The sequence below is a fragment of the Petaurus breviceps genome, unplaced genomic scaffold (assembly GCF_028583685.1).
Source record: "Petaurus breviceps papuanus isolate PSGF00001 unplaced genomic scaffold, PetGlider_PUasm1.0 125, whole genome shotgun sequence".
Lineage (NCBI taxonomy): Eukaryota > Metazoa > Chordata > Mammalia > Diprotodontia > Petauridae > Petaurus > Petaurus breviceps.
In genome coordinates, this window is record NW_027185653.1 from 6,582,640 (window position 1) to 6,598,796 (window position 16,157).

A 16,157-nucleotide genomic window follows, 5' to 3' on the forward strand; every position below is an offset into this window, starting at 1 on the left:
AGAGAGAGAGACAGACAGACAGACAGAGAGAGAGAGAGACAGACAGACAGAGACAGAGACAGAGAGAGAGACAGAGACAAAGACAGAGACATAGAGACAGAGACAGAGGGACAGAGAGAGGAGACAGAGACAGAGAGAGACAGAGACAAAGACAGAGACATAGAGACAGAGACAGAGAGACAGAGAGAGGAGACAGAGACAGAGAGAGAGAGACAGAGAGAGAGTGTGTTTTGGTATAAAGTCCTCTTCCCACCCCTTCCCCTTATTCCCCCCTCCACAAGATGGATTGCTTATGAGACCTGTAGCCATTATCAGGAGCAAGTGAAAATGAATCCAACTGACAGTTCAATAAACTTTCAATCTCATTTCTTTATTTTACTCTCCTTATTGAAAGTAGAGAAGAATTTTCAGCTGGATTGCAATTCAACTGGCAGGAATAATCTCAATTTGTCATTAATTCTTTCTTTTTTTTTTTGTTAAGGGCCATTTTTATTTAAGTTTCACAAAATTCAAAGACCAAAAAAAGGGAAGTTCCTTGAAAAGAAGATTCTCATTCTAGCATTTCACAACACAGATCTCAATTCTTTTATGATTTCTCATATCACGGGACACCATTTTGGCTCCATCTCAGAATGTGAAGTATGTAACATTTTCATGCCTCTTCCATTCTAACTAAATAGATAATCACTCATCAAATATTATTTCTATTCATTGATTACTAGTAACATTCAGTCTGTTTGAAGAGCCATTAATTAAACATTTAGGGAAGGGTTTAAGCCTCATCTGGATTAAATCATCTGTAGTGAGGTCAATTCTTTTTCAGAATGAAAAATACTTATAATTTAAAACTTTAGACAACATTTGATGATGCCATAATCTTGGAACATTCAATATCAGCTATGACTGGCAAAAGGAGAAGGGGGATCAGTACAGCTTTCCATAGCTGTAGGATTTAGCTCTTTTTTTTCCTTGATCAGCCAACAAATCCAACAGTAACTAAGTTATATTCAATACAACCTGGCTCACCCCTTTAAGAATGACAATAAGATTTATCTTGTCTATCATTGATTATTATGGAGGAGAAGCAAGCATTATGTAATTTGTAAGGTAGAAAGGAGAAAAGCTGAAGTCATCCACTCAAGAAAATTAACTTTGAGATCTATAAGTATTTCTTGGAAGATGTAATATTAAGTAGTGATAGTGGAGAGCAAGTCCTTTTAATTAGCAGCAGTTGGACCTTGAGGAGACCATCACATTTTAAGTATGTCCTTAGTTGCATAATCTTCTGTTATGCATGGTTGAACCTGGGTTATTGGCATCTGAGAAGAGCTCATTCCTATCCAAAGAGATTTGGACTGACTTTTCAATCTTGACTACCATAAAGGTGACAGTTTTCTTATGAATACATAAAAATCATGATCTCCTTTTCTTTCCTTTTCCATTGTCTATTAACACATTAACAGTGGTTTGTGAAATTTAAACCAGGCTATGATAAAATGGTTCATTTTCATGATTAACACCTACCTTGCCTTTTTTTTTCATAGATTTAGCCACAACTTGTGGCTCACCCTCTCTTTTGGGTGAATCCAAGGGCTTGTTACAGTAAACTGGTCCAGTGTGATATCACAAGTATAAAAAATATTCCATTCTGTATCAAAACTAGGCACATGCCTTTATTTATATTAACAGAAGATAACAGAATTAAAACAATTTTGCCTTGGGTAGTGTAACCTGAATTCCTAGAATCAGACAAATTCATCTCTCCCTCCATGAATCTTTCCTCATGTAACTATAGGGATTTATTTCGCAATGTTTGCCATTTGCAGTTAAAAGATGGTGACATCACACTTGGGTCAGTAGAGGTAACTGAAAGCACAACCTCTCATTCGTATTGCTTTAAAAAGTACAGTTTATATGTTGTTTTAATCAAGAAAAGAAAAGAAAAAGGAAAAGAAAAGAATGTATCCATTTCTTTGTGGTGCTGAACCAATGACTGGTTGTGGTGCAAGGCTTTAACAAATGATAATCATAGGTACAAATTCTCTCTCTTTTTTTTTTACCGTATAGTATGTTTTAGACAAATGTGTCTTTAATATGTAAATCCTACACTGTAGGTTATTTTTTTTTCTTTTTTCTTTTTGTAGTGGTAGAAAATGTTGAACAATTGTCCATGAACATGAGCCAACAGGTCCGTTACTGAGATCCCCAGAATGCCAATATTTGCAATGCAAACAATTAGTAAAACCAACTCTGTGAAAGGCCCTGACACACACGCCTGCCTCTTGGTGGAGAGGCCCAGTCGCAACTATCACAAACAAATCTTCCTTTTCCCCTATATACCCCATTTGAACAAAGGGGCAGCTACATCAAGCTGCCCTGATGCCCAGCAATTGGATTTGCCAGGCTGGTTTATTGGATACAAACAATGCCACAGAAAAGATAAATCTCTGCTAGTGGTGGGACCTCAGATCATTTTCATGTTGAACCTCCTCGGTCCAGCCACCTCCCCTTCCACCGAGGCACCATTGTTTTTGCGAGGGACGTACTCAAGGTCGATGCTGTTTTTGTGCTTGCCTTTTCCTCGACTCCATACAAAGAGGAGAAGGAAGCAAAATAAGACCACTCCAAGGAAAGTGAAGCAGCCCATGGCTGTGGACACCAGGATGGTCTTAAGGTCCAGAGAGAAAGTGTTTGCATTGGTGCCATTAGAATTGGTGTCGTTAGAGTCGGTCATGTACATAGGGGTCCTGTTAGCATAGAGGAACCGGTCTGAAGCAAAGCCTTTCACTGTGAGGGAGGCTGTGAAAGTGTCGTTCCCTGCAGCATTGCTAGCAATGCAGACATAGACTCCTGTGTCCTGGTCCTGGGCAAAGCGTATTTCCAGAGTGCCGTCCCCTAGCACTGTCACTCTTCCGTTGGACTTAGTGGTGATCAGACGCCTTCGAGGGGTTGCCCAGGAAATCACTGGCTGTGGGTCACCATCGGCATTGCAGACCAGCTGAACTGTCTGCCCTTCATCCACCAGCAGGTACTGAGTCTTTTTGTCCCGGATTTTGGGTTTTTTGCAGGTAAAGTAAAAGGAAAGGGCAGTGCTGTGGAAATCCTTGAATGGCCTTTCTCGGATGCTGTCCGGGCCAGCACACATAGGCTGCTGGCCCCCAAACTGCAAGAGGGGCTGCCTCTGCAGAATCCAAAGGAGGCGGCAGTCACAAGCCAGGGGATTGTTGCTAATGCTCAGTACATCTAGGGCTTTGGGTGAGTAGAACACATTTTCTTCCAGTGTTTCCAACAGGTTCTGGGAAACATTAAGCACACGAAGGAACCGGAGCCCTTGGAAAGCATGTGGTTCAATGGTGCGGAGCTGAGCCCCCACTATGTGCAGCTCCTGAAGCCGGATTAAATCAGCAAACATTCCGGCTTCAATGGTGCTGATGGGATTGTAAGAAAGGTTGAGGTGAGTCAGGTAAACCAAATGTTTAAAGGCAGGGTAGGGTATAGTAGATAGGTTGGTGTTGGTGATGGAGAGGGATGTGAGATTAAGACCATATAGACTATTGGCTGGCATCATGTCCAACAGAGGCCAATAGTCGATCTCTAGATGCTTCAGGTGGAACAGTCTTTTAAAGGCATAAACAGGCATAACATTGATGTTGAGATATCTTAGATGCAGGCTGATGAGGTTGCGGAGGTGGGAGAGGGCTTCTGTGGGTACGGCTGTTAAATTGCATTTCTCCAGTGTGAGTTGCTCCAGACTAAGCAGCCCACTGAAGGCCCTGTGAGATATATAAACCAAATCATTGTCCCCTACTTCCAGAGATTTCAGGTTATGCAAGTCCTGGAACATGTAGTCCAGCAAAATGACAATTTTGTTTTCACTAATGTCCAGTTTGGTGAGGTTGGACAGTCCTGTAAATACCCCAAGGGGGACCAGTTTCAGGCGATTTCCTTTCAAGCGAAGGGATCGTAGATTGAAAAGATTGTTAAATGCTCCTGGCTCTACGTTGGCGATGATGTTGTCACTCAGGTCTATTTCCTCCAACAGAGGATAAGACATAAATTCCTCAGGGTTGACACTTTTTAACCGATTTTTGCTGAGGTCTAGGATTTTGGTCTCAATGGGAATGCCCTCTGGGATTGCAATCAACCTCTTTCGATGACAAGAGACAGACTTGTTGTGAGGTAAACAGTCACAGCGGGCTGGGCAGCCTATTGTAGAGCCCATGAAGATTAACACAACAGCCAAACCTAGGAATGGCTGCCAACATGATATGGCCGTGTGAAGCATGACTCCACCTGTATGGTCTACACCTCGGTCAGGGGCCTGCAGAAGAAAAGGAAACAAGAAGGTAGGTAAAAGGTTAGTTCATAAGCAAAGGAAATGCCTTGGTGGGGCTTAGTCTGTTTCCCAATGGCCTTTATTCACAATATAAAATGAAAAAATGTTTCCTTTGTGGGGAAATAGATTTTCAGTTTGAATCAATTTCCTGGTTTATGAATCCTTCTGGGGCATTCATTCCCCTCTAGGATTCTATGTGGTAAGACCAAACTGCTTTGTTTCCTTTCAGGCTCCCAGGTTTCTAACACTGTAGTTAAAGCAGAAAAAAAAATTCACATTTAGGAGTTCTTTTTCATATGCTAATTACCATTATTTATACACACACAGGTTTCTACTACATGTACCTTTAATGTGATGATTCTACCTCATTAGAAATTCAATTAAGAATAAAGGTATGATTATAAAAATATTTCTTCCTTCATGTAGGTGTTTTATTCCTGGAGGCAAATGAGAAGGCAACCACGTATCTTTTCAGAGTATTTAGTAGGTAGGGAAGGATTAAGGAGGGGAGACAGAGATAGTGTATGAGATATATCTTGTAGCTTAATCATTGATGGCAGTGAGAGAATACATGAGTAATGGGAATTAGGAATCAAAAATACCTTCCAATCTAATCTAATCTTCTAACATCATCTAATCCAGGCAGCATTTACTAAGTGCCTAAAATATGCAAAGCCTTGCTAGGGCTGGCAATACAGAGGCTAAATGACAAACTGTCTCCAACCTCAGGTAGCTTGCATTCTTCTTGGGGGTGGGAAATAAGACGTGTAAACAGACAAGTATATACGTAATACACATGATAATTTGAGGAAGCAGGAGCAAATATTACCAATTAAAGGGAAGAGGAAATGCTTTGCATACTATAGAAAATGGTATATGTGCCTTGAAGAAACCTAAGCATTCTAAGAGGCAGAGATGAGCAGGAGAACATTCCAGTTATATGTGACAGACTATGCAAAGTCATCTTCCCCAAAGTCTCTATGTTAATATTTTCTTAAAAATTCTCAACACTCTCATATATTATAGAATTAGTAGCAATCAGGTCATCAAGTAACCAAGAGCAGATTCTTAACAATAATAATAATCATTACCACATACAGCACTGTGAGGTTTAAAAAACACTTTCTCCATATTATTTCATTTGAACCTCACAACTACTCTGAGGTAGATTCTATTATAATCTCTCTCTCTCTCTGTCTCTCTGTCTCTGTCTCTGTCTCTGTCTCTCTCTCTCTCTGTCTCTCTCTCTGTCTCTCTGTCTCTCATGCTAAAAAAGTCATCACTTTTATTTAAAGATAATTTACCTAGATGAAGATAATTAGCATATATACATAGGGTAAACATAATATTTAGTATAATGCAGTTTCCCTATGATTTCAACAGTTTATCAAAATAAAAATATATTAACATATATATGAATATAAATAAAAAAGAAAGCTCAGCCACAGTACAGATGATTAAAAGAAATAAATATCAACCCTCAAAGTAGATGAAGATGTGATCTTTTTAGATAATGCCTTTATTATCTAACAAAATGGTAATCTGATAGGGAATGAAAACAAAATTAGTGAACCTAATGTCAAGTTATAGAATTCGAAACAGAGATGCCCAAGTCATTTTAAAGGGGAAATGTTAGCAGGTCTAATAAACTTTTGTGTATCAAAATTATCTAAATATCTTCATTTATAAAATGGGAATCATGATATTGTGGTGTGGTACAGAGATGGCAATCACATAGGATGCATGCAGTAGAACCAGATTAAAATGTAATCGAGAAATACTTTTTTTAATACAAAAATACAATAAATCATCAATAATTGTAATGTGTGGTTTTCTAAACCAATACGCAGCCCTTAGGGATCCTTATGTATGATTTTGGGGCCCCTATTTCTATTTCAGTTTGCTGCTATTGGTGGAATTGAAAGAAAATAGATTTAAAGTCAGGGAATCTGGATTCAAAACCCAGTTTTGACATACACTACTAGCAGTTGGGGGGGTATGCAATTTCACCTTTCTGTGGTTCAGTTTCCTCATCTGTAAAATAAGGGTATTGAACTAAATGTTACACAAATTTAGTTTTTTTTTTAACTCCAATCTACAATACCATGATAATTAGCTCTTTTTCTAATTTACACGATGTGGCAGATTGATGCTCCCACTGTGTGAGAGAATATTGAGCTTTTACAGTGTATATGACCCTTACCCCTAAGCCTTCTACTTGACCATCACTATATTCATTCACACCATCCCATATTCTCAAATAATCAGGTATGTTTGGGCATTCTCTTATTAATGACAAAAAGTTTCACCATCATTCTCATTAATAAAACAATTATCTTGGAACTCCCATGCTAAATAATGTTAAATAGACATTATTTTTTTTAATAAACTGGAGAAACTTCTTTTTTCTCTCATTGTGTATATGTGTGTATACACATATACATGCCCATTCTCTTAGGCTTAAGTAAACATTTAAGCTTCTGTCTATGCTATTTATTACCAGTTTAACCAACCAACAATAAAACAAAAACATAATTAATGATCTCTATTATACCAACATCATCTTTATCCATCAGCACTATAACTGCTGATGAGGCAGCTGGTGGCTCAGTGAATACAGCCCTAGGCCTGAAGTTAGGAAAACCTGAGTTCAAATCTAGTCTCAGACACTTCCTAGTTGTATGACCCTGGGAAAGTCACTTAACCTCTGATTGCCTGACAGAAGGGACCACTGGAGAAGGAAATGGAAAACCACTCCAGTGTATTTACCAAGAAAACTCCATGGACAACTTTGATCCATGGAGTCACGAAGAGGCAGACACGACTGAATGACCACAACAACATAAATGCTGACCTCTCACTTTTGGGAACACAGTCCCACCGTTCAGTTCTCAGGATGACAACCAGAATGTCTCAAGATCCCCTCATAGGATTATAAATAATATATAAGAATTTTCTTTTGTATTTTAAATAGAAAGCTTTAACTCAGTCACTTCTGAGAATAAGCTCTTTCTGTCCTTTCAAAGTTCCCCCCGCCCCAGCCTTGACAGGTAACTCTCCATAATAACAATTAAGTCCTTAGAATCTTCACAGAGTCAATCTAAAACTCAGTCTCCTTATAGATAACACTTAAAACCCTCTTTCTTCACAGATTCCTCCAAGAATGGCCACTAAATTGTCACTGTTTAGGAGTCTTTAAAAAGACAGTAACAGCATTTATGGTCTGCAGAAAACATCATTGAATCTGATGTCACCTAAAAAAGAAAACATCCTATGGGAGAAAATGCATCTAGGCTTACTATCATTTCTTTTTTTTTTTTTTTGGCCTTTTGGAGGGCAATTGGGGTTAAGTAATGTGCCCAAGGTTACACGACTAGTTTTTGTGTGTGTATGTGTGTATGGGGGTGTTAAGTGTCTGAGGCTGGAACCGAACTTGGGTCCTCCGACTCTGGGGCCGGAGCTCTTACTGTGCCACCTAGCCGCCCCTACCATCATTTCTACAGGGTTTTGAATAAGGCTCAAATTGTAGGTGCTGTCAAAGAGGTTTTCCATGAGCCAACTCCTTCTAGCAGGGGAACAAGTCAAACACTAAATGTAAATTTTCAGGGAAAAATTACTTAATTACTTCATTAGATCCGTGATCTCAATGTGAATAGTCCTTCCATTAGTGAACTCATTCATGCCCTGTCTTCCTGTGTAATTCGCATCCACATCCTCCCACAAAACTTCCATAGAGGATTTGTACCACACATTGTTGTAAGTCTTCCTCTGCATTTCTTAACTCTCCTTGTGTACCAGAGCAGCACGTGGGTTATCTGTCTATTTAAGCTGACTGTGAAACCCACTTGGATAGCCCACTGAAATCTCAAATTCAACATTCTAGAACAAAATGTATTATTTTCCTACTAGAACCATCCTTTCTCCTAATTTCCTGTTTCACTTGTGGGAACAGTCCTTCCAATAATGCAGGTTTACTACTTCAGACATCGTTGTCTCACTTTTCCTCAAGGCCCATATCCAGTCAGTAATTATCAAAACGATTTGGTACTGGCTAAGAAATAGAAAGGCAGATCAATGGAATGGCGTAGAGTCAGTAGACATACAATTTACAGTGCAAAGAAATATAATAACTTTGTATTTGACAAGTGTAAAGATTAAGATTTGGGGATAAAAATTCATTATATGGTAAAAATTGGGGGGAAAACTGGAAAGCAGTAGTGCCAATGCCTTCCAAACCCTCTGTCCACAACAGCACTTGTATATGTCTCTTTCTACTCCCCTAGACTATTACAATTCCCTCCAATTTGGTATCCTTATTTCCAGGCTTTCTACTCCCTACTTTCCAATCTATTCTCCACTAAACTGCCAAATTAATATTCCTAAAATTAGGTGTAAGCATGTAATTCACAAGTGCCCTAAATTTCCATTTTTTTTCTCTCTAGGATAAAATATAGTGTTCAGACTGAAATCTAAAGCATTCTGTAATCTGGTTCTCATTTAGCCTTCCAGATTTGTTTCATATTACTTCCCTTCACACACTCAAAGTTTCTGGTAAACAGGCCCACCAGCAATCCCGCAACTCACCCTTCTTTCTCTCCTTTCCAAGCCTCTGCACAGGACTTCCCCCATACAGGGAATGGCCTCCTGATCTTAAAATTCTTGGCTTCCTGCAAGGTTCTATACAGATACTGTCATTTCCACTGTCTTTCCTTGGTCGCCCCAATTTTTTGTGCTCTTTATATATATATTTATATAAACTTTATAAAAGTTAATTTTTTTACTTAAAATTTATTACATATATATGTATTTATACAAACTCAGATTATATTGGGTTCATAAATTTGCCAGTTCCCATTAGAATATTAACTCCTTAAAGGCCATGAGATGGTGTATTTTTGTTTTGGGATTTCCAAGACTTTGTATAGTGCCTAGCACCTAATAGGTGCCCCCTAAAATAATGCCCCTAAATGCAGAATTGAATTGAATTCTCGCTTCCTAGACAAATGCAGGCATGTGTTCTGCCCTCCACTTAGACCATCATCTCTACTCCCTCCCCACATCATCCTCATCATCATGACATCAGTTAGTACTCATATAGGACCACTATGTGCCAAGCACTGTGCTAAGTGCTTTAAATGATGCTATTTTTATCCTCTTTACAATTGAGGGAACTGAGACAAACAGAGGTCAAATGACTTGCCCAAGGTCACATGTCTAGTAAGCGTCTGAGACGGAATTAAACTCAGGTCTTCCTGACTCCGTGCCTAGCACTCTACCCACTAAGCCACCTATGTCCCCTCAGGTACCTACCACCTCAGAATGTTTTTTTGACCCTGGAGCCACTTTATGTTTTGATAGGTTAGCTTTGACCTTATCTTGCCCAGTTCCAGGTTGTCACCCCCTACCTCCTGAATATTTCCAGTCATACTACTCAACATATATGTCCCTTTCTACTGCCACCAACTTTCCAGATTCACTTTTTGGTTGTTTTCTCCATTAGAATATAAGATTCCTGAGGTCAGGGATTATCTTGTTTGCTTTTATTTGTGTCCCTAGTGTTTACTCTATATTTAGTATATAGTAAATCTATTAAATATATCTACCTGCTGATTTATTGTTCTATCCATTTTTCTGTCTCATCCCAGCGAGGTAGTGAAAATGGGTATTCTTATTCCCATCTTAAGTCAACAAGCATTTATTCAGCTCCTGCTATGTGGCAGGTACTGTGCTAAGCACTAGGGATACAAAGAGAGGCCAAAATGCCCCCTGCTCTCAAGGAGTTCACAGTCTGATGGGGACACAAAATTTAAACAAATACGTGCAAATTTTATATGCACATACATATTCACACATACACATAAACGCATACATGCATGCATGCATGTGTATACACAGAGAAAGGATGAACTCAGGAGGAAGGCAACATCATTATAGAGAATCAGGAAAGGCTAGAATCTGAGCTGAAATGGGAAGGAAGCCAGGAGGTCAAAATGAGGAGAGTTCCCGGTTTGGGGAACACAATCAGTGAAAATGCACCATCAGGCAACAGAATGTTTTGAGTGAGCGCCAGCAGGAAGTCTATTGTGACTAGAAGGAGAGTATGTGGAGGAGGGTTGGAAGGGCTGCCGATGAAGAAAGGGAGGCTCAGAGAGTCAAATTTCAATGAACCGAATCACTCACTACAGACCTGCAGCTCTCCCTCAGGTCTCCTAACTCCCAATCCAATATACTTTTGATAGGGATTTCTGTCCCATTGTGTGTCATGTGTCATGACTAACAAATCCAGAGTAATTTCTTCTCCTTCTGTACCCACTTCCTTATCAGAGGCCTGGCCTTAAAGAGCTGACGGATGTTTTACACATAATAACCATTAGTGTCATTCTTCATTTTGTTCCCTCAAGGAAACTGGAAGTGCATCTTTTGTACAGGGTTTTACAGATCTGAAAGCCCATCAGACATTTGGAGCGAGCTACCCTTTAATTAATAATGTCAAATTTAAAGAGACATGCTTCCAAACTGGACAGAAGAGCGCTTTTATCTCTAGAATGCTGAAATAGATTAGATACAATCTACTAAGTATACAGGTCCAAGCATTGCTACCTAACCCAAAAGGATGCAGAGCAGTTGGAGCTGAACTACTCATTGGCATCTCCAAGGGATCTGAATAAACAGAACAGAAATCTCTCCAGTGTCTCAGCAAAGATTAAAAACAACTATTAGTTAATGATTTAGGACAAGATTTGCTAATTGTCCATCAGTGGTTTAGACCAGTAGCAACCTGATTCAGAACCCTGGGAAGAGATTTCACAGAATAACCTAAAAAGAGGATGCTGAAGATCGAGTGCTTATCTTATTTTAAAAAGGAAATATTGCTGTAAAAAAAAAATTCTTGGGCAGCTAGGTGGCACAGTGAATAGAGCACTGGCCCTGGAGTCAGGAGGAGCTGAGTTCAAGTCTGGCCTCAGACACTTAACACACTTACTAGCCGTGTGACTTTGGGCAAGTCACTTAACCCCAAATGCCCTCCAAAAAGCAAAAAAAAAAAATTCTAAGCATTGTTTTTTTTTAATGACAGCCTTTTGTGATACATATAATCACAAGTAGACAATTATAGCTACTACCTGTAAATGAAGTATCTAATATAGTATTTCAAGATTCAGAGATGAATTAAGTCATCAATTATTGGTGCAAATAAGGGAAAGTAGTTCTGTGGAAAATCTAAAAGACAATTTGCAGAAATACTATATGGCAAGTAATATGGATACATGTAGAATATATATCCATGTAACAACATACAATGTGATCTATTTATAATAAGGGATTTGAAGTAAATGATTTCTAATTTCCCTGCCAGTGAGCTAACTCATACGATTTTTGATAAATGTTCTATGACATTTATCCAGTTGACTGTATTGATGAAGATGTGGATAGCCTGTCCCCAAAGTATTTATCCCAGACTGCTTGCCTCTGCCATCAGCTGGTCTGAGAGAAATTATATAGATATAGATATATCTTAACTTAAAATATAATTACTTTCACGTGTTTACATAAAGCTACACATATGTAAACATATGATATCTATGAGGCAACTAGGTGGTACTATGCATAGTTCTCTGGGCTCAGGAACACTGGAATTCAAATCCAACCTTAGACACTTATTAGCTGTGTGACCTGGAAAAGTCACTTCACTCTATTTGCCTCAGTTTCCTCATCTGTAAAATGAGCTGGAGAAGGAAATGGCAAGCCACTCCAAGAAAATCCAAAATGGGGTTATGAAGTGTCTAAATCAACTAACAACAATCATATATACACATGGAACATATATATATACACGTGTGCGTATGTACACATATATACATATGCGATTTCCTCAGATAAACTCTTCTTTATGTACTTTAGGCTATTCCCTAGTACTTATATAGTACAATATAGACGGGTTGTGATCTGTGTTAGCAGGAAGAGTTTATCTGAGGAAATCGCATATGTATATATGTGTACATACGCACACGTGTATATATATATGTTCCATGTGTATATATGATTGTTGTTAGTTGATTTAGACACTTCATAACCCCATTTTGGATTTTCTTGGAGTGGCTTGCCATTTCCTTCTCCAGCTCATTTTACAGATGAGGAAACTGAGGCAAATAGAGTGAAGTGACTTTTCCAGGTCACACAGCTAATAAGTGTCTAAGGTTGGATTTGAATTCCAGTGTTCCTGAGCCCAGAGAACTATGCATAGTACCACCTAGTTGCCTCATAGATATCATATGTTTACATATGTGTAGCTTTATGTAAACACGTGAAAGTAATTATATTTTAAGTTAAGATATATCTATATCTATATAATTTCTCTCAGACCAGCTGATGGCAGAGGCAAGCAGTCTGGGATAAATACTTTGGGGACAGGCTATCCACATCTTCATCAATACAGTCAACTGGATAAATGTCATAGAACATTTATCAAAAATCGTATGAGTTAGCTCACTGGCAGGGAAATTAGAAATCATTTACTTCAAATCCCTTATTATAAATAGATCACATTGTATGTTGTTACATGGATATATATTCTACATGTATCCATATTACTTGCCATATAGTATTTCTGCAAATTGTCTTTTAGATTTTCCACAGAACTACTTTCCCTTATTTGCACCAATAATTGATGACTTAATTCATCTCTGAATCTTGAAATACTATATTAGATACTTCATTTACAGGTAGTAGCTATAATTGTCTACTTGTGATTATATGTATCACAAAAGGCTGTCATTAAAAAAAAACAATGCTTAGAATTTTTTTTTTTTGCTTTTTGGAGGGCATTTGGGGTTAAGTGACTTGCCCAAAGTCACACGGCTAGTAAGTGTGTTAAGTGTCTGAGGCCAGACTTGAACTCAGCTCCTCCTGACTCCAGGGCCAGTGCTCTATTCACTGTGCCACCTAGCTGCCCAAGAATTTTTTTTTTACAGCAATATTTCCTTTTTAAAATAAGATAAGCACTCGATCTTCAGCATCCTCTTTTTAGGTTATTCTGTGAAATCTCTTCCCAGGGTTCTGAATCAGGTTGCTACTGGTCTAAACCACTGATGGACAATTAGCAAATCTTGTCCTAAATCATTAACTAATAGTTGTTTTTAATCTTTGCTGAGACACTGGAGAGATTTCTGTTCTGTTTATTCAGATCCCTTGGAGATGCCAATGAGTAGTTCAGCTCCAACTGCTCTGCATCCTTTTGGGTTAGGTAGCAATGCTTGGACCTGTATACTTAGTAGATTGTATCTAATCTATTTCAGCATTCTAGAGATAAAAGCGCTCTTCTGTCCAGTTTGGAAGCATGTCTCTTTAAATTTGACATTATTAATTAAAGGGTAGCTCGCTCCAAATGTCTGATGGGCTTTCAGATCTGTAAAACCCTGTACAAAAGATGCACTTCCAGTTTCCTTGAGGGAACAAAATGAAGAATGACACTAATGGTTATTATGTGTAAAACATCCGTCAGCTCTTTAAGGCCAGGCCTCTGATAAGGAAGTGGGTACAGAAGGAGAAGAAATTACTCTGGATTTGTTAGTCATGACACATGACACACAATGGGACAGAAATCCCTATCAAAAGTATATTGGATTGGGAGTTAGGAGACCTGAGGGAGAGCTGCAGGTCTGTAGTGAGTGATTCGGTTCATTGAAATTTGACTCTCTGAGCCTCCCTTTCTTCATCGGCAGCCCTTCCAACCCTCCTCCACATACTCTCCTTCTAGTCACAATAGACTTCCTGCTGGCGCTCACTCAAAACATTCTGTTGCCTGATGGTGCATTTTCACTGATTGTGTTCCCCAAACCGGGAACTCTCCTCATTTTGACCTCCTGGCTTCCTTCCCATTTCAGCTCAGATTCTAGCCTTTCCTGATTCTCTATAATGATGTTGCCTTCCTCCTGAGTTCATCCTTTCTCTGTGTATACACATGCATGCATGCATGTATGCGTTTATGTGTATGTGTGAATATGTATGTGCATATAAAATTTGCACGTATTTGTTTAAATTTTGTGTCCCCATCAGACTGTGAACTCCTTGAGAGCAGGGGGCATTTTGGCCTCTCTTTGTATCCCTAGTGCTTAGCACAGTACCTGCCACATAGCAGGAGCTGAATAAATGCTTGTTGACTTAAGATGGGAATAAGAATACCCATTTTCACTACCTCGCTGGGATGAGACAGAAAAATGGATAGAACAATAAATCAGCAGGTAGATATATTTAATAGATTTACTATATACTAAATATAGAGTAAACACTAGGGACACAAATAAAAGCAAACAAGATAATCCCTGACCTCAGGAATCTTATATTCTAATGGAGAAAACAACCAAAAAGTGAATCTGGAAAGTTGGTGGCAGTAGAAAGGGACATATATGTTGAGTAGTATGACTGGAAATATTCAGGAGGTAGGGGGTGACAACCTGGAACTGGGCAAGATAAGGTCAAAGCTAACCTATCAAAACATAAAGTGGCTCCAGGGTCAAAAAAACATTCTGAGGTGGTAGGTACCTGAGGGGACATAGGTGGCTTAGTGGGTAGAGTGCTAGGCACGGAGTCAGGAAGACCTGAGTTTAATTCCGTCTCAGACGCTTACTAGACATGTGACCTTGGGCAAGTCATTTGACCTCTGTTTGTCTCAGTTCCCTCAATTGTAAAGAGGATAAAAATAGCATCATTTAAAGCACTTAGCACAGTGCTTGGCACATAGTGGTCCTATATGAGTACTAACTGATGTCATGATGATGAGGATGATGTGGGGAGGGAGTAGAGATGATGGTCTAAGTGGAGGGCAGAACACATGCCTGCATTTGTCTAGGAAGCGAGAATTCAATTCAATTCTGCATTTAGGGGCATTATTTTAGGGGGCACCTATTAGGTGCTAGGCACTATACAAAGTCTTGGAAATCCCAAAACAAAAATACACCATCTCATGGCCTTTAAGGAGTTAATATTCTAATGGGAACTGGCAAATTTATGAACCCAATATAATCTGAGTTTGTATAAATACATATATATGTAATAAATTTTAAGTAAAAAAATTAACTTTTATAAAGTTTATATAAATATATATATAAAGAGCACAAAAAATTGGGGCGACCAAGGAAAGACAGTGGAAATGACAGTATCTGTATAGAACCTTGCAGGAAGCCAAGAATTTTAAGATCAGGAGGCCATTCCCTGTATGGGGGAAGTCCTGTGCAGAGGCTTGGAAAGGAGAGAAAGAAGGGTGAGTTGCGGGATTGCTGGTGGGCCTGTTTACCAGAAACTTTGAGTGTGTGAAGGGAAGTAATATGAAACAAATCTGGAAGGCTAAATGAGAACCAGATTACAGAATGCTTTAGATTTCAGTCTGAACACTATATTTTATCCTAGAGAGAAAAAAAATGGAAATTTAGGGCACTTGTGAATTACATGCTTACACCTAATTTTAGGAATATTAATTTGGCAGTTTAGTGGAGAATAGATTGGAAAGTAGGGAGTAGAAAGCCTGGAAATAAGGATACCAAATTGGAGGGAATTGTAATAGTCTAGGGGAGTAGAAAGAGACATATACAAGTGCTGTTGTGGACAGAGGGTTTGGAAGGCATTGGCACTACTGCTTTCCAGTTTTCCCCCCAATTTTTACCATATAATGAATTTTTATCCCCAAATCTTAATCTTTACACTTGTCAAATACAAAGTTATTATATTTCTTTGCACTGTAAATTGTATGTCTACTGACTCTACGCCATTCCATTGATCTGCCTTTCTATTTCTTAGCCAGTACCAAATCGTTTTGATAATTACTGAC

At 38.8% G+C, this 16,157-nt stretch overlaps 1 protein-coding gene across 1 annotated transcript in view; it reads right to left on the reverse strand.

The window, feature by feature from the left end:
• Nucleotides 1-366: 366 nt before the first annotated feature.
• LINGO2 (leucine rich repeat and Ig domain containing 2) overlaps nucleotides 367-16,157 on the reverse strand; it is a 1,702,561-nt gene continuing 1,686,770 nt past the window's right edge. Inside the window, exon 10 of the mRNA XM_069090544.1 lies at nucleotides 367-4,321. Within this exon, the coding sequence (XP_068946645.1) occupies nucleotides 2,465-4,285 (1,821 nt within the window). The 5' untranslated portion in view covers nucleotides 4,286-4,321 and the 3' untranslated portion in view covers nucleotides 367-2,464. The remainder of the gene's footprint in view (nucleotides 4,322-16,157) is intronic.